Source organism: Danio aesculapii, chromosome 19 (genome assembly GCF_903798145.1).
Source record: "Danio aesculapii chromosome 19, fDanAes4.1, whole genome shotgun sequence".
Lineage (NCBI taxonomy): Eukaryota > Metazoa > Chordata > Actinopteri > Cypriniformes > Danionidae > Danio > Danio aesculapii.
The window spans coordinates 28,601,097-28,622,890 of NC_079453.1; the positions used below are offsets into that span (position 1 = coordinate 28,601,097).

Here is a 21,794-nt window from a genome sequence, read left to right on the forward strand (position 1 = left end):
TCATGATGATCAACTCACACTACAGAGAATGGCCTTCTCCCGGGCTTGTCTGCGTTTGGCTTTCTCTGCTTGTGTCCGGGAATGATTAGAAGACTGTGTGTTGGAGGAGGTTTCAGAGCAGAGTCTGCATCCAAATCTGCACCAGATCCTGGGTGACGCCACATGCACGGGCTTCCACATGTCCTGAAATCAAAAATCATATTGCTTAAAGAAACAACAATTCATATGCTCAATAACTGGTGGCAAAATAAAACAAATGGTTTTTGATAATTAATTTGTGTATCACATTTAAATCATAAGTAACACAATAAATCAATATACTTCAATGTTTTGTAGATCTGGCACCATGTTTTACTTACCTTGCTGTTAGTGCAATTATTTTTTTTATTAGTTTAAAAAATGTAATAAATCTAGCTACAGATCAAATGAAATGTTGGGTTCATCACCTACACTGGAAAAAAGCAAACTTAGCTAAATTTTCACCAACTATAAATCCCTTATGTAATAGATGTGAAGTAGAGATAGCACACACACACACACACACACATGTTTTGGTCATGTTCTAAACTCACAAAGTTCTGGCAATTATTATTTAATTTTTTATTATTTTGCATGTATCATTTAACTCTTGCCATATAGTTGGAATATTTTTTTAATTATAGATCCCATAGACAATTATCCCAAAAGTATGATTTGCTTTTCAACATTAATTGCTAGACATCTTTTACTGCTTAAATGGAAAGACAAATTTCCACCAACTTTTAATCATTGGATTATGTACAAGCTTACAATGAAGAAGATTTGGTACTCCACCAAAGGTTGCTGTCAAAAATGTTATCTTATTTGGCCACCTGTGCTGACATATAGAGCAGATGGATTTAAACTTTGTATTTGCATTTTGACTGTTATTTATTTCTCACATTTTTTCTTCCGTCCATTTTATTTTATTTTCTATCTATGTTATTTTAAAGCCTATTGTAATTCATTGTGTATGTACACTCACCGGCCACTTTATTAGGCACACCTTACTAGTACAGGGTTGGACCCCCTTTTGCCTTCAGAACTGCCTTAATCCTTCGTGGCATAGATTCAACAAGGTACTGGAAAATTTCTCAGAGATTTTGATCCATATTGACATGATAGCATCACGCAGTTGCTCTGTTGGAGAAAAGATAAATTGTCTCTATTTTTCAAATCTTTTTGAAATTGTAAAAAAAAAAACAACAACAACTAAAAACCTTAATGTTTTGGTACTTGCGTTGAAGTTGAAATAAAATATAAATATTAGATGAAAACTTAAACTTACAAAAAAAGGCAATTATTAATTTATTGATCTTAATATTATTTGATGTATATATATATATATATATATATATATATATATATATATATATATATATATATATATATATATATATATATATATATATATATATATATATATATATATATATATATACAGTTGAAGTCATGAAGTCAGAATTATCAGCCCCCTGAATTATTAGCCCCCTGTTTATCCCACCCCCCCAATTTCTGTTTAACGAAGAGAAGATTTTTTTTCAACACATTTCTAAACGTAATAGTTTTAATAACTCATTTCTAATAACTGATTTATTTTATCTTTGCCCCGATGACAGTAAATAATATTTTACTAGACCCTTCTATGCAGCTTAAAGTGACATTTAAAGGCTTAACTGGATTAATTAGGTTAACTAGGCAGGTTAGGGTAATTAGGCAATTTATTGTATAATGATGGTTTGTTCTGGAGACTCTCAGAAAAAAAAATATAGCTTAAAGGGGCTAATAATTTTGACCTTAAAATGGGTTTTGAAAAAAAATTTAACTGCTTTTGTTCTAGCTGAATTAAAACAAATTAGACTTTCTCCAGAAGAAAAAAATATTATCAGACATACTGTGAAAATTTCCTTGCTGTTAAACATCATTTGAGAAACATTTAAAAAAGACAAAAAAAAATTCAAAGGGGGCTAATAATTCTGACCTCAACTGTATATATGCATTCATTCATTCATTTTTTTTTCGGCTTAGTCTCTTTATTAATCCGGGGTTGCCACAGCAGAATGAGCCACCAACTTATACAGCACATGTTTTACGCAGTGAACAGCCGCAACCCATCTCTGGGAAACATCTATACACACTAATTCACACTCATACACTACGAACAATTTAGCCTTCCCAGTTCACTTTCACACATATGCATATTATATATATATATATATATATATATATATATATATATATATATATATATATATATATATATATATATATATATATATATATATATATATAAATCATTTTAAATAAGCCCAAAGTTAATGTTATACATGTATGTTCTTCTTGATATAATCACAAGCTCAGCGGTACTTTTTAATCAGTTGAACGGTTGGAATTTGCCAGTTGCAGGTATATTGTGTGACAAGAGCATTTGATCAATGAGATTCTACAAAACAAACTGTTTAGAGTAGACCAATGATTAAAGACAATGCTTGATCATCTGTTTGTATGCCTGTAAAACAAGCCTCAAAGGACTTCCCTTTGAGCAACCAGAATGGATCCACTTGTGTTTCTTGTGTATTGTCCTCGTGCTGCAAGAACATTAAATCTTTAAAAATGAACCTTCCTGGGGACAATTATCTATAAAGTATTTTCTACTCAGTTTTTCAGTGAATTGACATTAATGTAAGTTGAAGAACTAAAGATAAATAAAATATATATTTTGAATAAAAACTGATTAAAGAGATATTTAAAAAGTAATAATAACAAATAAAAATGGCAAAATTACTAAAGCTTTAAAAAGCTACTCAAACAAACAATAAAACACCAATTCAAAAAATAATAATTGCATATTAATAATATAAATTAGTACGATGCTGGAGCAATGTGACATGAATATGATTATCATTCAGTATTCTGAAATTATGATATACAGGGTCAAACATGTGTGTTTGATTTTAAAGTGATTTAAAATCAATAAAAGCTCGTGTTTGAGAAAATGTTGTAAATAAATGCGTTCTGCAGCACAATTGCTGGCATAGTTTACACTACACTCATCCAGATTGATTAAATGCTGAAGAGAAAATACTGTACCTCCACTCAGTGTGTGCTGTCACAGGGCGCAGACATGTTGCGAACACAGCACTGATTTTTCCCTGCGATATTTGAGGTCTAAAATTCCACACAACTCAAACTATTTTGATCAATACACTGCTGCATAACAAATCAAAAAGCTGTAAGCGACGAAAGTCACAATACAGTCGATATTTCTTCCTTGTCACCATACAAATTCTCGAAGCGTCCTGTTTCTGACCGGAGCGTTTTTAGGTGAACACTCAGAGACTGCGTCTCAAATGCTCACACGCTGCCTCGTAGACAACAGTGGTGAGCTATTGTCGCTTCGTTTTACGACTTCTCAACTTCTCAGAATCCTATCTAGCTAGTCAGCTGACTAGTTTTTGAAGCACAATCAACCTCACGAACTGGTCCGTCCTCAAATCCGTCCTTCCTTAAGAGTGATTAGACTGCTGCAAATTCATCTCATGCATTCATCTGAGATTCATAAAGCGACCACCTCGACATTCTGACACCACCAGCCGACGACAGTAGTGGTTATTTCTTAAAATCTCAAAACCAAAGCCAGACGTTTGTCGATTGAAGTCTATCGAGCGCCGCTGGAAGGTTTATTCGGGCTTCATCAGTGCGATGGCGGAGGTTCCAGGTACATCGAGTGAGACGATAACGGAGACCGTTCAGACGGGCACACCGCCTCCACCCCAGCAGGTACTGTGTGCCCTAGTTACGGTAGACACCATCACTGAGCAGACTTACAGCGAGTCATTCAGGCTACAGGACTCAGACTAGCAGCCTTTAGGCTCTTGTGGTTGTTATAATTAACGTTAGTGGTTTAAAATAGACTGACTAGATACCAGCATAAGGCCTGTTTTGTAATCAGCGTATTCAGCAGGGTTTATGTGTGCTGACTGGTTTGGCAGTGTGTTGTGATTACAGGTTGACCCACAACATGACAAAAATACACCTGTAAATTCATCATTATTGACATTTATTGTATATGCCATGGTAGTTTAGTTTGTACAATTTTTATGGTTTCTGCTTCAAAAAATGAATTAAAATAATGGAAAGATTCAATTATGAAAGGATTTTTACAGTATTTTTTACATTTTTATTTAGTTTAATGATGTACTAAATAATAAGAAGAAATAAACCGTAGACCTATTGAAACCTAAATTTCAAAAAAATACACAGACGTTACTTGAACTAAAATGAAAATTATAAATATAATTTAAAGCTGCAAGATATGGCAAAAATTATCACGATAATCACAATATTTTTTTCATATCAGTCAATATCAATAATTATCACGATAAATATCAATTCTTTATATCTATCAATAGAAAGGATTTTCAGCATGCCAATTCCTTTGTGCAGCTGATTTAAGACATTTTTGTGAAGTGTTTTAGCTGTCTGACAATCTAAATGAAAAATAATTATAAACAAAAGAACAATCTTAACTATTTTTCAGCATTTACTGTTCAAGTTTTCAACAAGCAAAGACATTACCCTATAAATTATTGTATTTTATTGTTCAACATCAGAAAAAAGTAACACAGGTTTGGAACAAGTAAAAGATGAATTAATGGTGACAGAATTTTCAGTTTTGGATGAACTCTCCTTTTAACGGTGAGTATGGTGAATTTAGGGTGAAATGTCTAACATTTAATATATTTTAATTAGGGATGCTGACGATTACTTGATGATCTATTGATTGCCAATAACCCTTTAATCGATAGACCTCATCGATGACTGATTAAGCATGGACATTTAACTTTTTTTTTTTCTTACTCCTCCATGTGCAGCTAGCACTGTATGGTTGTAAACTTATACTATGTGCGGCATCCGGAAGTGCAGGTTGCAAAATGGCTGCGCAGCGTTATCCATAGTGTTTAAACATTATCGAACTGTCATTATCGTTTTATTGACAAAATATATATCGTGATAATTATCGTTGAATTAATATTGAATTATCGCCCAGTCCTAATGTACTATATAATATATTTACACATACATACATATATATATATATATATATATATATATATATATATATATATATATATATATATATATCTTTCATTTTCTTTTCGGCTCAGTCCCTTCATTAATGCGGAGTCGCCGCAGCGGAATGAACCACCAACTTATCCAGCATGTGTTTTATGCAGCAGATGCCCTTCCAGGCGCAACCCATCTCCGGGAAACATCCACACACACTCATACACTACGGACAATTTAGCCTACCCAATTCACCTGTACCGCATGTCTTTGGACTGTGGGGGAAACCGGAGCACCCGGAGGAAACCCACGCGAACGCAGTGAGAACATGCAAACTTCACACAGAAACGGCAACTGATCCCTTCATTAATCCGGGGTCGCCACCACGGAATGAACCACCAACTTATCCAGCATGTGTTTTACGCAGCAGATGCCCTTCCAGGCGCAACCCATCTCCGGGAAACATCCACACACACTCATTCACTCTCATACACTACGGACAATTTAGCCTACGCATGTCTTTGGACTGTGGGGGAAACCGGAGCACCCGGAGGAAACCCACACGAATGCAGGGAGAACATGCAAACTTCACACAGAAACGGCAACTGATCCAGTCGAGGCTCGAACCAGCGACCTTCTTGCTGTGAGGCGACAGCACTACCTACTGCGCCACTGCATCGCCTATATATATGGTATGGTTTGACGTAGCCTTTGAGTAGTCGCACACCCGCGCACTTCTCGAAAAATGTAAACACGTTGCACGTTTGACGATGATTGGAAGCTGTGCCAGAGATGCCTTGAGATGGCATATTCTCTATTACAATAAAATTATTAATTACAAAAAATGGATTGACGTGTAATTTGTGTGTAACTTATCGTCATTTATTCATGATTTGGTTATGGGTAAAACAAAGACCATGCGGGTCAGGTATTTGAAACGGTAGGCTACAAATAATTAATTCGTTATGAAATAATTAATTATTCATAAATAATAATTTACCTCTTCCTACGATGCCATCGTCCATCGCGATGTGTCACATTAGACAATGTTCGATGCCAAATTGATCGACATTGCTCAACCCTAATACGAGTTGATATGATTATAGGTAAATTCATTTTAGAGTGACACAAAGTAGTTATGTAGTTAGGCAGAAATCTTGGTTGCTATGAAAAAAAAAGTAGCTATCATAATTTACTATTTTCATCAAAACATTTCTCTATATGATGGTCTGTTTGATGTTTGATCAGGAGGGCAGAAGCCTGACCATCAAGCTCAGGAAAAGGAAGACGGAGAAGAAAGTGGAGTGGTCCAGTGACACGGTGGACAATGAGCATCTCGGCCGGCGGTCCTCAAAGTGTGAGTCTCAGTTTAACACTATAAAGTCTGATATAAAAAAATAAATGAATCAGTTTCATACTTGGAAACATAACACAAGAAAGGCAGATCTGGGCCAGCTTTAAAATAGCTGCCCTTGAAATTCAGATTAAAACCACCCCGCACCTTCTCAAGCGAATGTCTCATTTCTTGAAATAGAACATCCTCGGTGCTTATTTGTCAACACTTTGATATGTTCAGGTTGCTGCATTTACGAGAAGCCTCGACAGTTTGGGGAATCTTCCTCGGAAAGTGAGGGCGATGACGAGGAGGGTTGCGGGAGCGCACATTGCATTCTGGGACATGGGAGAAGAGGCCATGGACAAAGGGAGGGTGGAGGGACCACAGTGCCACCTAGTTCTGGGGGAACAAACCCTCATTAGATGTTAACGCCAGTGGGAGAGCTGTTTTGGAGGGAAGGGAAAAGGGCGGCGTGGGCACTACATTCATAATCCCTCATCCTCACTCACACTCCATTACATCACATCATCACCGGGTGTCAAAAGCTTCTTTTTTGATGAATGAAAGCTTGTAGAGCAATGCAATGTGATTTGTTTTCTTCGCAGTCATTAATGGGATGACTAGGAGAAAACTCTGCGATCTGAATGCTGCCGGAGAATTTACGTTTGTTGTACATAGGCATTGGCTTTTATTTCTTTTTGTAAAAATCGATATTTATTTCTTTGTGTTAACAACACGATCTTACCGGTTCTGTGTCCACAAATGTTTTAATGAATCGAAAAACCTTCAAATCTAAGGTTCCACCGACTTCAGTCGAATTTAAAAGGAATAAAAAAAGGAATTTTATATTAAATAAAAATTGCCTTGCGGTGTCACAATTCTAGCAGCAGTATTTCTTCATATCACTTGATCACTTGAGGAAATTGAGGAGTTTTATGTGTTGTGTGCTATAGTGAATTTCAATAAAAGAATAAATACAAATTTCAGGAACTCAACCTTTTGAATATTTATGATCAAATCATCTCCATTAGTTTTGAGTGAGTTAGTGAGTCTCCCTTCAGACAATCAGACTAGTCAGCATGAACATACAAAGAAATTGATGTGTTTTTTCTTAGTAAAGTAGACCGAGAAACATCTGTTATGCTCCAATTCAGAGCATTAACTGGATCATTAATCAGAATTAAACAGCAGAGGGTTATTTAAGGGATAGATTACGTAAAAATGAACATTTGCTATTAATTTACTCCCCCTCAGGTCATCCTGACTTTTAATTTTGTTGACAATATGGAATATTAGCTCAATCTGTGGTCTTTGTTGATTCATATAATGCAAGTCTGACATTTTGAGAGTAAATAAAAGCACTCAAAATGAATATGTGTGACTACAAAATATTAAACAAAATCTGTTGAAGAAAAAGAGTCACTTTGGACTACCTGAGCATGAGTAAATTAACAGCATATTGTCATTTAAACAATGGGATTGATCTATAAAGTTGATCATCCCTTCATTCTCATGCCTCACATGAAATGAGTGGAGAAATCAGTCACCATGCGATGTAAGGTACATCATCTCATCCTGGGCTCCATGGCTGCTTTTATTTAGCAGAAATTGGTATAAAATCCAGCTAAAATTGGGAACGGAGCATGCCGTCTGGCTTTACGGTGTAAACTGATTATGTGTGGTATAAAGGGTGCATGGCTAAATCCTGATCAGTGGCCAAAACCAAATGCACATCATCTTACCATTGATGTCAGATACAGTTGATTCCCATCAGGACCATCACCGCAGTCATCTGTATCCCAGCGTTCACATCCATCTGTCGTCCCTTTACTCTGAATGCACCTGTATGTACATAGCAAAGGTCATAGAGTGGATTTAACACGAGTAAACAGATGTTAAATTATGTTGTTTATATCTATTAAATGCTTAATGAGAAAGTGTTTGCTTGTCTTTTTTCTTCACCCTTTTTTGGTAACAACAAAAAAAGAAATAAATATTGTATATAATGATTGTTCATGCATTATTGTTAATAATTATTGAGCGGTCATGTGGAAAATGACAATCATTTTAAAGATCACTGAGTAAAGCATTGGCTCAGAGATATGTAGATCTAGTAAAATGATTTTCAGTAAGCTCGTCACACATTTATGATCATTTTAACTCAACAGAAGTGTCTAAATTACAAGTCAAGTGGTTTTTAAGTAGGGATCTCGATTAATTAAACATTTTTACTCGATTACAATTAATGAATGATTATTTTATTGATTTGTTTTGTACTGTCTTGTATAATAAATATGCTCACATATTACAAGTGAGAGATGTTTGAAGGAAGGGTGCATTACTTGATTTCAAAATAAACACACACTAGCTCTATAATAATGATTATTTATTTAACATCAGCGTTGAACAACTGAAATTAAAACACACATTGCCTAAAATCAAGTCAGTTTTTTCTTATAAAAAAGTTAAAATAACTTGCACTTTTGGAAACAAAATAAATAATTTTCAGTGTTTTTCATATTAAAATAAGCAGGATCTCTTCTAAATAAAATAACTCTTGTATATCCTGTAAATAATATTTTAAACACTGCATTTCTTGCATCTTCTGTAAACAAATATTTTAATGTAAATAATAATTTTATTGTAATAGAAAATATGTCGTCTCAAGGCATCTCTGGCACAGCTTCCAATCATCGTAAATGTAGTGCAAACATGCAACGTTTACAGTAACTGTGCCCGACCATCGCCATGCATGCGCCATGTTGACTATTCGATTAATCACATAGCCCTAGTTTTAAGTCTACCTGAATCATTTGTTTTAAACAAATATTATGAAAAAATTACCCATAGCAATTTGAAAAATACAGTTTTGCATATTGGGTAATTTTAAACCAGGGTATGTACAGATGAAGTCAGATTTATTAGCCCCCCTGTTGATTTTTTCCCCAATTTCTGTTTAACAGAGAGATTTTTTTCAACACATTTTAAAACATAATTTTAATAACTCATTTTTAATAATTGATCTATTTTATCTTTGCCATGATGACAGTAAATAATATTTGACTACATATTTTCAAGACACTTCTATACAGCTTAAAATCACATTGAAAAGCTTAACTGGGTTTAATTAGGTTAACTTGGCAGGTTAGAGTAATTAGGCAAGTTATTGTATAATGCTGTTTTGTTCTGTAGACAGTCGAAAAAAAATTGCCTAAAGGGGCTAATAGTTTTGACCTTAAAATGGTTCATAAAAAATGTAAAACTGCTTTTATTCTACATGAAATAAAACAAATAAGACTTTCTCTAGAAGGCAAAATATTATTAGACTGTGGAAATTTCCTTGCTCTGTTAAACATCTTGGAAATATTTAAAAAAATAAATAAATTCAAAGGGGGGTTAATAATTCTGACTTCAACTGTATAAAGCACCTTTTGATGTTAAATGATCTACGTTATATCAGTGACAAAAAAAAAAAACATTGTAAATACATGTAGTCATTTTCCTCTATCTCACACTTATAAACAGTGTAGAAATAATGCTACTAAAAATCTCTCAAATGGTCCAATAACTTCATCTACTACATCAGAATTTGGCTAACCATTTTCGCAGCCATGCTTTAGCATTAAAATCTTTGGCTAATATTTCACTTATACTTAACAGGAAATGGTGAGAATAAACATGAATGCTGTCATGATTCTTAATATTGAAATCCTGGTTTAGTTTGACCAACTATAAGCACATTTTGTTCATCAGACAGGCTCTTTTCTCTCTTCTGCTTTATTTGTTACTTTTGGCAGTCTATAGCACTCTACATGTTTGTTTTTTTTTACATTCGAAATACTACATCCCAAAACACGGCAACCATCAATCAGTTTTATTTATTAGCAATGATCAGCTAAATATATCCATTTTATTATGTTAAGTGGCATTGTTTACATTCTGTTCTTCCAATATGGCCAATGGGCTATATGCACACAAACTTTAATTTCAGTCAGCCAGCCCCAGGGCTTCCGATTGATTGTCATCCCATACAAAATCGCCGTGTTTAAGATCTGATTTCTTAATAAAAAACAGCGATCTTCGCTGCCTGGCTGAGATACGATATAAAGTGGGTCTCAGACCAAACAAGAAGCACTGCATTCAATTATATTTTTCCACACCATGTCTTTAAAATATGGAAATTAATTTTACCCCAGTATTTTCAATGAAATTTCGGCACTAGCCTGTTCCTATTGACAGGCATGCATTTAAACGACCAAATGGATGCACAAGTCTATTTAACCGATTATATTTGAAAGACATTACAACATCGATGCTGTAAAAGGAACCTTATGATATTGAAAATAGTCACAAAGATTTCACCGGAAGTTTATTATTGGCTGACAAACACTAGCTGTGCATATAGCCCATTAATTCCACAATGTGAACGCTTGATTAATCTTTTTGAATAACTACAGTTACCATCTCTATCATGGCACAAATTTTAGTTCGAGTTGATATAGAGAAATTGGTGGACACAACCATCGTGATGAAAAAAATAACCTATAAAAATGGACGTGCAACCCACAATCTCATAACAGATACAATCCATGTCCACATTCGTCTATGTCAGCTTATATAAGAAAGTCATCACACAGACAAACAGACTCCAGACATGAAATGTGGAGAAAGGAAGTTTATTTTAGCTGTAAAGACTATTAAAGACTCAGTGTTTAGCACTTAAGAACTGTAGATGTAGATCTCTCTGTGTCCCACCATCTTTAATACATCAATCTCTGAGCTGCAATCGACATCACCCTACACCAGATTTCATTACTCTTCACAGCCTTCTAGGCTTCAGCAGTGGTCCACACGTTGGCGGATTCGAGACTTACAAAAATGAAAAACACATTTTAAAGACCCTTCAAAAGGTTACATGTTTTCTTGCATTGCTCAAAGTAAACGACAAGTCTAGAGCTACTTTAATTTTAATGCTTAAATAACAAACGTGACCAACGTTCGAGCCAGTACCTCAAAGATATAAAGTCATTCACAATGTAAGAAAGAGTTTTTCGTAGTTCTATCGTAACATGCATAGATTAAAAGCTATTTGTTGAACACATTCGGGAAGAGAAAGCTATTCTTGCAAGCGCGAAACACATTTGTGCTACAAAGCATTGGATATAATGCGGCTGTGCAAAATTACTAAACTTCGTTACCCATAATTCCCTGTGAACTGGCCAAAATACCAGACATTATGAGGCACAAAAGATATAATCGATTGAAAATAAGAATGGCAATACATTTTAAGTCAATCAGAAACATGCTTTGATGAAGCTTACATTAAATTTGTCAAACAGAGTGGTTTTAATGCCATGTTTAACAGGTTTAAAGATTGGAAAATATAATCAATAATGTAGAATGCAGGTTTGCTGCTTGTGAAAAGTGGTTTAAGTATAATTAGCATCCAGATCCTTTACAACAGCTTTATAAAAGTTCATTGAGAAAGTTTGTGAGTGGACAAATGGGTTGAATGAAGGATGGTAGATATAATGGACTCAATCCATTATACGGACCAGCACACATAAGATATGAACAATCCAGAGACGCTTTTTGAGGCAACACCCAGCTATGATTAAAGTGACACATGCAGATGTGCAGTACATACAGCGTGGACATAAAATCAACTTATTGTTTAACTTGGTTAAGCCTTTGAAATCATGTGGCATTCTATTCGAAGTCTCTGTAATATTCCTGACAATCAATCAGTCATTCAATGCTGGTTCTTCAGTTTTGTGGGTGACTTTTTCCTCATTTTTCTGCAGGTTGTCATAGTTGCTTTTCAATATTAGTGTTTTTCCTCATCCACGTCTTGTGCTGGTGGGATATGCAAACATTTTTTGGGGGGTAAATTAGATGTATATTTTAAATCTGAAAAAAAAAAAGTTCATCAGTGGAGAGAAAACGAGGTGCTGGTGCATTTAGGGTGCTTTTCAATTGCTGATAAGAAACTTGTTGGTCGGTGCTGATGAAAGTGGCAATCTTTGTTGAAATATCTTCGGTTTTCAGTATGTCAGCATCCTGTGATGGAAACATCAATCATATAAGATCATCCCATATTTATGCATGATGCAATAACAGAAAAGCCTCATATTTGAACAGTTCATCCACAAATGACAATTCTGCCATATTTATGATAAAAAATATAATAATTCACCCTGATATTTAAGCACGTTTACATCCACAATAAATAAAGGTAACTACTACACAGAGGCACACACTGCAATTTGTCATCTGCTACTTTAAACGCTTGCACACTTTAAATGCCCAATTTCAAAGAAGGCGGAGCCCCAGAGCCACACCTGCTTATTACATCATCACTATGGACCAATCCGCTTGTTAAGTAAGCCGTGACGTATAAATACTGTTTCCGGGTCCAAGCCGCAACTAATATTTGTTTATGACCACTTTTTTGTCATATCACCCATTAAAGTGAACTAAATATAAAATCATGGTGTACACAACAGTCTCTGGACTTCACAGACACCAATATTCTAACAATAAAAAAATCACTTTCTGGCCATCTGATAATAGGCACGGATATAATATATATTGCGATTTTCAAAAGTAACACATCGCTTTGTAAACATTAATCATTACCACTTGATGAGCCTCCCCATACAGTATGGCGATTGGACCCAGAAGCTGCTTCGCGGGACCTCACACTTTAACAAGCGGATAGTACTTCGATGGTGTTTAGCAGCTGAAGTGAACCTTTCCAAAAACATATTAGGAGGTGGTTTTTGTCTTTTCATTTAGACAGACGAAATACCAGATATCAAATTTGCTTTGTATATTTAATACCATAAAAGGTTATTATTATTAATATAGCTGTGGCTGTTTTAAATTTATGATGAAATTTGTGATTTTTATAGTTAATGTTCTTAAAAAAAATCATTTCTGCTGTGAACAAAACAACTTTTATTATTAGTCACAAACACATGTTTTTTTTTTTTACCAACATTACCAACAATAGTAGCACCCCCTAAACAGTCAGTAAGTCTCTGAAAATGCATCCCAGAGAAACTGAGATTATCATATAATCTTGGAAATGGAAATCATGTATGGTTTAAAAATCCCAAGCTGGTTTCACAGCTCTCTGATAATGTCACGCTTGTTTTTCTCTGGCTGAAGATTGAAGCCACAGGCCCTGCAGCTAAATTTAAGAGTCTTATAAGAAAACATGAGACAGAGGAACAGCTTTACAAAAATCAAATGGTAATTTATAACTGATTGTTCAGTGGAAAATAAGGATTGCTGGGTCATGCCAAGCAATTTTTGGAAGTTTTTTTTCCTTTTCATATTGCTATGTGGTTACTACAGTGAAAGTAAACAAGGTAAATAGTTTCCATAACGACTCGTGGAACAATTTGTACAGTTTTGGAAAAATCCAACCTGTACCACCTGATTATTTGCCATTGATGGTGTAGCTAGCGTACAGGTTATTAACATACATTTTGAGGTGTGTTCAAGGAGGTATCGTGCTGAAAGTGTTGCAAATGCAAACTTTGGAAAAACAAATTTCAAAGTGGTAGTATTTGAGAATGATACAGGTATCACCTCGATGGAAATGACAGAAATGCTATTTTTTTGAAAATGATGGCATCATCTGTATTTAATCTATAGGCATGCGCAAGTACTTGACAAACAATACAACAATGATGGACTACAAGACTACGTGTGTGCCAGTGCATGAAACGTTTTTGTCATTTCTGTGGTTTCTTTCGGACAATGTTGTCTATCCAAAAACCTTTTCCATTTTTTGAACATTGTTGTCAATTAAAATGTCTCCCTAGTGTTAAAAGTTTGTTCAATTCAACCCCAAGTATGACTAGAAATAAAGTCCTTGACTTAGCAAATGGTTTGAACAGCTTTCACTGTATATCTTTCATAAATAATATAATAAACCGATCCATTTCCAGAAACTACTTACCCAAAATAAACTTCTCCCAAGACTTCAACTTCTTTTTTTAACTCCTTTGTTGCTTTCATCTGCAGTCTGCTGTGGTTCATTCTGCTCCCATATGTCAGCTTGTTCCTCCTCACCCTCTGCGACCTCTTCGTCACCTTTCCCATCGTCCCCTTCTGCCAGAGCTTCACTCTGACGAACACTGACAGAGATGACCATTGCTTGAATTATGCCATAAATCAAAGCAAACGGCAGCAGGTACTCCTGTACCACCCACAGCAGTCCAGCCATTCCAACAGCTGACACTAGAAACATGGCCATCCCATGGAGCCACAGCTTCAGTGCCCCCTGCACCCCCAGCACGTCCAAAATGACCTTGGTTGGAGGGGATACAGTACTCAGGAAGCCTACTACGAATAAGTCAAAAAGATGTCGGAGGAAATTAAAACAAATGTCATAATGTTCAGGCATGATGTTCCCTGTCCACGAGCGAGAGAAGAATCGGAATGCTGCCTTTTGGGACAGTGGCATAGGAGATGGCGGGGGCGTCCCGTAGTCTGATTCTCCATCAACTTCATCACTGTCCCATGTCCCTTCATTCCACCCAGCACATTTCTGCTGACGAAGTTTGGTGGATGACGACGATGACCACCGGGGCCAAAAAAAGTATCTGGAGGGAAGCATTCGCCTCCACCAGCTTGGGGAGCTCTGCACCACAACCTTCTCAGTCTCTAAATCAGGCCTCAATGCCCGAAGCTCCTCTACTTCCAAAGGCTTGAAATGCTCCTGGGTTTCCCAGAATTCCTCAGTGATTGTCTTTTGGTCCTTTTTGGCATTCTCACCCCTCCAAACCAAGGAAGTCAGTCCCCATAAACTCCACCTGCTTTTTGTTTCATGTTTAATGGTGACGGGTGTCTCTGGTTTGGTCCTACTGCCCCAAGACGAATAAAGATTTGCTGGACTGACCCACCCCCAAACTCGTCCTACAACTGCGGTCATGTTGAAGCTTAAATGTTATGAAATTCAATTTTCAACTAGCGAATTTCACAATTAACTGACTAGAAGCAAGTAGCGTTTTAAATTTATAAGTAAAATACTGAAATAGTAGTTTCTTTTAAAATGTATAATAGTGTTTGTTCAACTATGAAAAATGTCAATTTACAATGCACAAAGGGGGTTAACGTTAACTAAAACGCTAGAACATCTATAAAGTGTCAGTGAGTACAAATCTATAGGCAAACAACTGTAATTAACCAAGTTAGAGCAGTAATGCAATAATATCGACGGGTAACACAAATTAATATGGCTATTAAAGGTTTTAAATAAAAAAGCTTTTTAGTATTTCCTTAAGAAAGTTTTATACTGACACGGGCATTAGCAATGACACCTCAACAGACCTGTATTACGACGTGTTTGTATTAGCACAAATGAAGTGTAAACTACACAAGGGCCACACCCGTGCCAAAAACTCAATGCCAGGTAGAGAATGTAATATGAATATAAATTACAAACATGCTAAAAAAAAATCACCGTGGTAGCATTGCTTGGCCTCAAACAGCATTATCCTCAGGCGAAACAGCGTCTGTTAGCATGTCTGAGCAAGCTCCACATCCAGGATCGTCTCCACAACTTGAAATGCTAAACTGTATTGATGTCAAATGGCGAATCGCTTTTGACAAGATAAATCAAACATACCTACGACGAGAAATCTTTAGTTTTGTTGGCTTTAAATGCAGGCAGGTATATCTTCCAGAGATTACAGCCCCTATGCTATAGGTGAAAACCAGTTGTTTACACTTATCGAAGCCAGCTTCACATACCTGTTCCCTAACACCCGGTATAGACGTGATCAAACTTTAACAGCAAATAAACAGCTCGACGACAGGCAAAAAACACAAACCAACGAAGTTCATAAGCTTTTCTTTTTAACACAAAACGCAAACTGCCGTCGTGTTGTCTCAACTTGTGCTGGAGCTAGTTTACTTGACTAGGAATGATCAGTTTGATTCGTTTCCGCGAATCGACTCTTTCAAACGGCGTATTTTAATGAACTGGTTTAGTTTACCAATTCAGTAGGAATTCTTTACATTGACATCACAAGCAACTTACAGGCAGTCATTGCTTGAACATCCGAATAAAACCATATGCATACGGATAGTGCTGGGATTAACGTATTCAGTGAGGATTTAGTAGACGTTTTTTTACAATTACATGGATCAATGATAATATTCATGAAAGGCAGGTAAACTCTTATGAGCCTTTTGTCATTTCAAAATTATTTATAACATTAATTTCTACTTTAAACATATATTTATAAAAATGTACTCCGGAAAGGTACTTCTGAGTTGTTGAACCGAACCCCGTAAACCCCTTCAACTGGTTCACTCAAACGATCCGACTCATTAGACAATTCATTCCCTAATCGGGCGTCGCTACGCAGTACTTACGTGCACAACCCGGTCACATCATGTCATCGCAACAAAACGACCTTCACTCTTGAGATTTGTGACAGTACATCTGGACATATAAAGTCCTTCTTATGGGCGGTACGCACTTAATACACTACTAGTCGCAGACATGTGAATATGTAGCGGCGTCTCTAGTTAACGTTACGTGAAGTCATGTAAGATTAGGGGTGTGAAAAAGCACGTTTCCATAATAAAAGTCCTTCGCGAATTAACAATCAAATCTACACTGACGTGAATACAAATATGCCAATACAAAGTGATCATATAATTAAATACATAATAAATAACCCAGTTCATAAGTTTGGAAAAGAATTGCAGCCTAAGAATATTATGGATGACTAACAGTTAAAACCATATGCAATATTTTATTTGACTATTCAGGATCAAAAATATGAAAAAAAAAACAAAAAAACACCATGGACAACTTTTCACTGTTATTCTGATGTTTATTAAAAGCAAGTACAACTCAAATGAAAATGCAGTTTATAAAACTGAAAATGATCAATTAACTCAAACAGTCTACTGGATGCCACTAAACAAGCATTTAAATTGATACACATTAGCTTAATTCACCATTGTGCAGCAAACCGGTCACAGCTCCTCTTCGGTCACATCCTTAAAACAAAACAAAATTGTATTAGACGACAAGACATGAAAATAAAAGTTTGTGCATTGTCTGTCAGTGTTTCAGTGCGCCGCGAGAAAGTTACTTCATTGAGTTTCAGTGGAACCGAACAAACGCAGTCATCATTAACACAAGAAAAAGAGCTAGGTTTACTGAACCAGTATTTACACGGCTCTGCATTCAAGTGTATGCAGCATCCCATCACTGGCATCTCGTCAACCTAAAAACAAAATAAAATCCAATAATCAAAAGTTCTTAGTTCTCTACATGTTAATAATCTAAAGCTGTGCTCAGAGAAATGTGTAGATCTTCATGTTGTTATCAGAGACTCTAGTCTATGGAATCATCACTGCACATTACAGATAATCAGCTGTTTGGTCAAAACACCAACCTTTAAGCAGATTCATGGATCCAACACATCCATGTTGGCTTCGAACCCTGAAGTTGAAAACCTTGAAAAGAGAGAAACTCTAGTTTTATGAATACTCATTACATGCAACTGACCATTAATGGACAAATGCTTGTTAAAATGACTAAAAATTTAAATCTTTGTTCGTTTACATGTGAGCAGGGGCCTTAAAATACACATTTCAAATAAAGAGTTCAATTTATTGGAAATAATGGTTACTAAGAGTGTAAAAAAAAAAAAAAAAAAAAAAAAGTGATTCTGCACGTGCAACATTTAAATCAACTACCAGTCTGAAATGCTGAATTTCAATTGTTTTCACTGATAAGTGAATGGGGATCTTTTTCACTGTTGTCTTCTACAAGTGAAACCTTTCAGAAATACAAACTATCAAAAAACAGTTGCTGTGTAAATGTACCCTAATTGTGAAGCTTTCGTTGACGATCTTTCTTGCCCATTGTGTCAACTCGGTATCAGCCAGCAGGCTTTTGTTCCATTCAACCTATGAAAGTGATTACACTTTAGAAACATCCAAGCCACTTCAAATTAGTCTTAAGCAGTACTGCATGTGTTCAGTGCACTGTGAAGAGCTTCATGGAGAAATCAGAGACTCTAGTCTAAAGACTCATCATAACATGGCATTTCTTTGAAAGATTTTGCTTAAACTAATTCTTACCCATTGGCTGTGTATGGTTGGCATCAGCTATCTGGCAGCTTCAGTTTGAGCCAAACTGTGAAAGTTATTTAAGCATTCAGGATCATTCAAGCCACAACAAACCACTCATTATTTTGTACAGCATGTGTTCAGTGCACTATGAAGAGCTTCATGGGGAAATCAGAGACTCTAGTCAAATGGTTTATCTTGACATGCAATAATGTACAAAAGGCTTTAACTTAAATTACCTATTGTTAGCTGAATGATGGCATCTGCTACAACGCAACTGGTTTCTCTCATCCAACCTGTGAAGGTATTTTAACATTTAGGAATATTCAAGCCAAAAATAAATCCATTATAAGCAGTACTGCATGCGTTCAGTGCACTGTGAAGAGCTTCATGGTTAAATCAGAGACTCTAGTCAAATGATTCATCATTACATGCAATAATTGGCTAAAGCAGTGTTTCTTAACCATGTTCCAGGAGGACCACCATCCTTGCAGATATTCCATGTTTCCTTAACCAAACACGCCATACTCAGATCATCAGCTCATTTGCAGTGACTGAAAGACCTGTGATGGGTGTGACAGACAAAGGAGACATCCAAATAATGCACAGTTGGTGGTCCTCCAGGCACATGGTTGAGAAACACTCGGCTAAAGGAAGTGCTTTTTTAATTCAGTATTTTTTCCAGTGGAAAAAGCAATTCTTACCATTTGATTGTCAACTGTTGGCATCAACTACAAGTTTTAATTTCTCTCATCCAACCTGAGAAGGTATTTAAACATTTAGGAATATTCAAGCCAAAAACAAAATCCATCATAAACAGTTCTGCATGTGTTCAGTGCACTGTGAAGAACTTCATGGGTAAATCAGAGACTCTAGTCAAATGGTTCATCATTACAGGCAGTATTTGGCTAAAGGCCACTGCTTTCTTTGAATGAATTTTTTTCCATTGGAAAGGCAAATCTTACCAACTGATCGTCAACTGTTGGCATCATCTACTGGCCTTAATTTCTTCCATCCAACCTGTGAAGGTAATTTATCATTTAGAAATATCCAAGCCAAAAACAGAATCCATTATAAGCAATGATGCATGTGTCAGTGCACTGTGAAGAGCTTCATGGGTAAATCAGAGACTCTAGTCAATTGATTCATCATTACATGCAATAATTGGCTAAAACACAATTTGCCTTCTTGGAATGAAAGTTTTGGTTGAAAATTAATTCTTACCGATTGGTCGTCAACTGTTGGCATCATCTACCAGCCTCAATTTCTCTCGTCCAGCCTGTGAAAATTAACATTTAGAAACATTCAAGCCAAAACAAATCCATTATAAGCAGTACTGCATGTTCAGTGCACTGTGAAGAGCTTCATGGGTAAATCAGAGACTCTAGTCAAATGATTCATCATTACATGCAATAATGGCAAATTGCTGTCTTTGATAAAAAGGTTTTAATTGGAAAAGTAATGCTTACATAATGGTTGTCAACAATTGGCATCGGCTATCTGCCATCCAACCTGTAAAGGTAAAATGAACGTTTTAGGCACATTCAAGTCAAAACAAAACTCCCAAATGACTAGAACTGCATGCGTTCAGTGCACTGTGAAGAGCTTCATGATTAAATCAGAGACTCTAGTCTAAAGATTCATCATAACAGGCAGTAAAACAATACAGGGGTCTCCAATCTTTTAGAAAGACCCTCACCCTAAACGTTAAAAGACTAAATGGATTCATGTTGATAAAATTGTTAAGTACAACTGATAATTTACTAATTACTTATAATTCAAATGATTTTTCATTTTACCCCAAAAAAATTCTACAATAAGTTTATATATTGTTATCAATCTGAACACCCCTGAAAAAAAAATGTTTTTTACTTACAAGAAAACTGCATTTGCCGTTTCCGACCTTGGCCTTTGGTTTCTGACAACAATATTCATAAGCAGCAGGCATTTTCAAAAACGGACTAAAACATTTTCAAGTCATATTCGATTAAAATGCTTAACTAAATGGAGTTACGACCACGAGGGAGAGGCCGTGAGCAGTCAACGTCAGTTATTTTACAGATAATGGTTTCAGGCAAACGCACAGACCATCAACATTTTCATAGTAAATGTGCGTATATAATATAAAACAAACCAAAGATATTTTCACTAATACGAAAAGGAACCAATTTATCGATGCCTCCTAGCCCGCAAACATCCGCATAATGAAAGATCATGCAGCGTGTACGCAAGAACATTTAAAAGGGTCCTAATGCTGCAGAAGGTCAGGGTAGCGGAATATCTGCCTGCATGAAAATAAAATATTCTTCTTGCAAATGTTACACGAAATTTAAGGATTTGGGCAGTTGCACATTTTTTGGACGATAATGGCATTTTGCTACTGCATAGAGAGTTTTGTAAGAAATTTCAGTTGTAATGTACTGTAAAGCTTTGTAATAAAATGATTAGGGTCATTCCAGTAGCTTTAAGGTCATTATTTAAAGAATATATTTTATGTTATAACTGTCTATCAATGGTTATGCTTTCTGTGATGCACTAACAAAATCATTAAGAACTTAATTTTACAGTCACAGTTTCCAAATCTAATTAAAAGAGAAATCCTATTTAAAGATTTTAACAATGTTGAAATTAAAAGAATAAGGACAGATTATTTGTCTTTCCCCCTTCCTCGTAAAGTTAAGGAGGTGAGCTTTAAAATATTATATGAGATTTAACATACCAACGAATTTTTAAGATTTAAATTCAATTTAGATGTGAATCATTGTGTGTTTTTTGTGAAAAAGAGTTAGAGAGTTTGAAACATGTTTTCATTTCATTGTGACATGGTGCTTCCCTTTTGGTCAGAGGTTCAGACGTGGTAATGGGCCAGGAATATACATTTCCCTTCCCTCACAGTAAAGACAGTTAAGTTTGGTATCGTCCTTGAAAACAGAATTTCATTTTGCTGTCAATGTTCTGTTATGTTTGGGAAAATTATTTATTCACAAATACAGATGGTTCAAATCTACTATTAACTTTAATCAGTGGTTGAATGAGGTAAAACTTCTTTGCACATCTGTAAAATTGGTGAATGATAAAAAACCCCTTAAGCTTATCTCTTTTCTGGACTTTTATAAGCAAATATAATTTTCAAAGCCCCTTTATTATATTTATTTATTTAAAAACAGTTATTTTTTATTCTTGAGATGCATATTATGTTTGCCTATTATATTACTCAACCTTGAGATGTCAGTATGTAATATTGTAAGTATGTACCATTTTG

General features: G+C 35.6%; 3 protein-coding genes, 1 long non-coding RNA gene and 1 other non-coding gene across 8 annotated transcripts in view; 1 reads left to right on the forward strand and 4 right to left on the reverse strand.

Moving 5' to 3' along the window:
- The window catches only part of vars2 (valyl-tRNA synthetase 2, mitochondrial), a 48,832-nt gene extending 45,471 nt beyond the window's left edge, over window positions 1-3,361 (reverse strand). The window contains exons 1-3 of one of the 2 annotated variants that reach the window (XM_056479329.1): window positions 3,109-3,361; window positions 1,004-1,158; window positions 19-183 (exon numbers count right to left, since the gene is read on the reverse strand). In XM_056479329.1, coding sequence (XP_056335304.1) covers window positions 19-180 — 162 coding nt within the window. In that variant the 5' untranslated portion in view covers window positions 181-183; window positions 1,004-1,158; window positions 3,109-3,361. The remainder of the gene's footprint in view (window positions 1-18; window positions 184-1,003; window positions 1,159-3,108) is intronic. The other variant, XM_056479330.1, reaches the window with a different exon arrangement.
- A 60-nt stretch (window positions 3,362-3,421) lies between these two features.
- On the forward strand, window positions 3,422-8,358 carry ppp1r11 (protein phosphatase 1, regulatory (inhibitor) subunit 11). Its single transcript, XM_056479331.1, has 3 exons — window positions 3,422-3,798; window positions 6,334-6,442; window positions 6,662-8,358. The coding sequence occupies exons 1-3, from the start codon at window positions 3,721-3,723 to the stop codon at window positions 6,841-6,843; spliced, it is 369 nt and encodes a 122-aa protein (XP_056335306.1). The 5' UTR covers window positions 3,422-3,720; the 3' UTR covers window positions 6,844-8,358.
- A 2,723-nt stretch (window positions 8,359-11,081) lies between these two features.
- On the reverse strand, window positions 11,082-15,379 carry c19h6orf47 (chromosome 19 C6orf47 homolog). The gene is made up of 2 exons (XM_056480014.1): window positions 14,394-15,379; window positions 11,082-12,481 (listed from the first exon to the last, which is right to left on the reverse strand). Exon 1 carries the CDS (start codon window positions 15,366-15,368, stop codon window positions 14,418-14,420), a length of 951 nt encoding a protein of 316 aa, XP_056335989.1. The 5' UTR covers window positions 15,369-15,379; the 3' UTR covers window positions 11,082-12,481; window positions 14,394-14,417.
- Window positions 15,380-17,262: 1,883 nt separating this feature from the next.
- LOC130246733 (uncharacterized) lies at window positions 17,263-20,575 on the reverse strand. Of its 3 annotated transcripts, none has more exons than XR_008839460.1 (10): window positions 20,409-20,575; window positions 20,002-20,044; window positions 19,757-19,811; window positions 19,498-19,552; window positions 19,237-19,291; window positions 18,545-18,828; window positions 18,287-18,370; window positions 17,854-17,914; window positions 17,631-17,682; window positions 17,263-17,452 (listed from the first exon to the last, which is right to left on the reverse strand). It is a non-coding gene; the product is annotated as an uncharacterized LOC130246733 (long non-coding RNA). The 3 variants fall into 3 exon arrangements; XR_008839459.1 differs by having other exon boundaries at window positions 17,548-17,682; XR_008839458.1 differs by having other exon boundaries at window positions 17,263-17,682.
- LOC130247322 (small nucleolar RNA SNORD52) lies at window positions 17,750-17,816 on the reverse strand. The gene has a single exon (XR_008839530.1). It is a non-coding gene; the product is annotated as a small nucleolar RNA SNORD52 (small nucleolar RNA).
- Window positions 20,576-21,794: the final 1,219 nt, after the last annotated feature.

Excerpts from the sequence above, each read along its gene's own strand:
- ppp1r11 (XM_056479331.1), top strand. The coding sequence starts at position 3,721 with ATGGCGGAGGTTCCAGGTACATCGAGTGAGACGATAACGGAGACCGTT. Across the intron at positions 3,799-6,333 it reads CACCGCCTCCACCCCAGCAG|GAGGGCAGAAGCCTGACCAT; the intron begins GTACTGTGTGCC and ends ATGTTTGATCAG. Across the intron at positions 6,443-6,661 it reads CGGCCGGCGGTCCTCAAAGT|GTTGCTGCATTTACGAGAAG; the intron begins GTGAGTCTCAGT and ends TGATATGTTCAG.
- c19h6orf47 (XM_056480014.1), bottom strand. The coding sequence starts at position 15,368 with ATGACCGCAGTTGTAGGACGAGTTTGGGGGTGGGTCAGTCCAGCAAAT.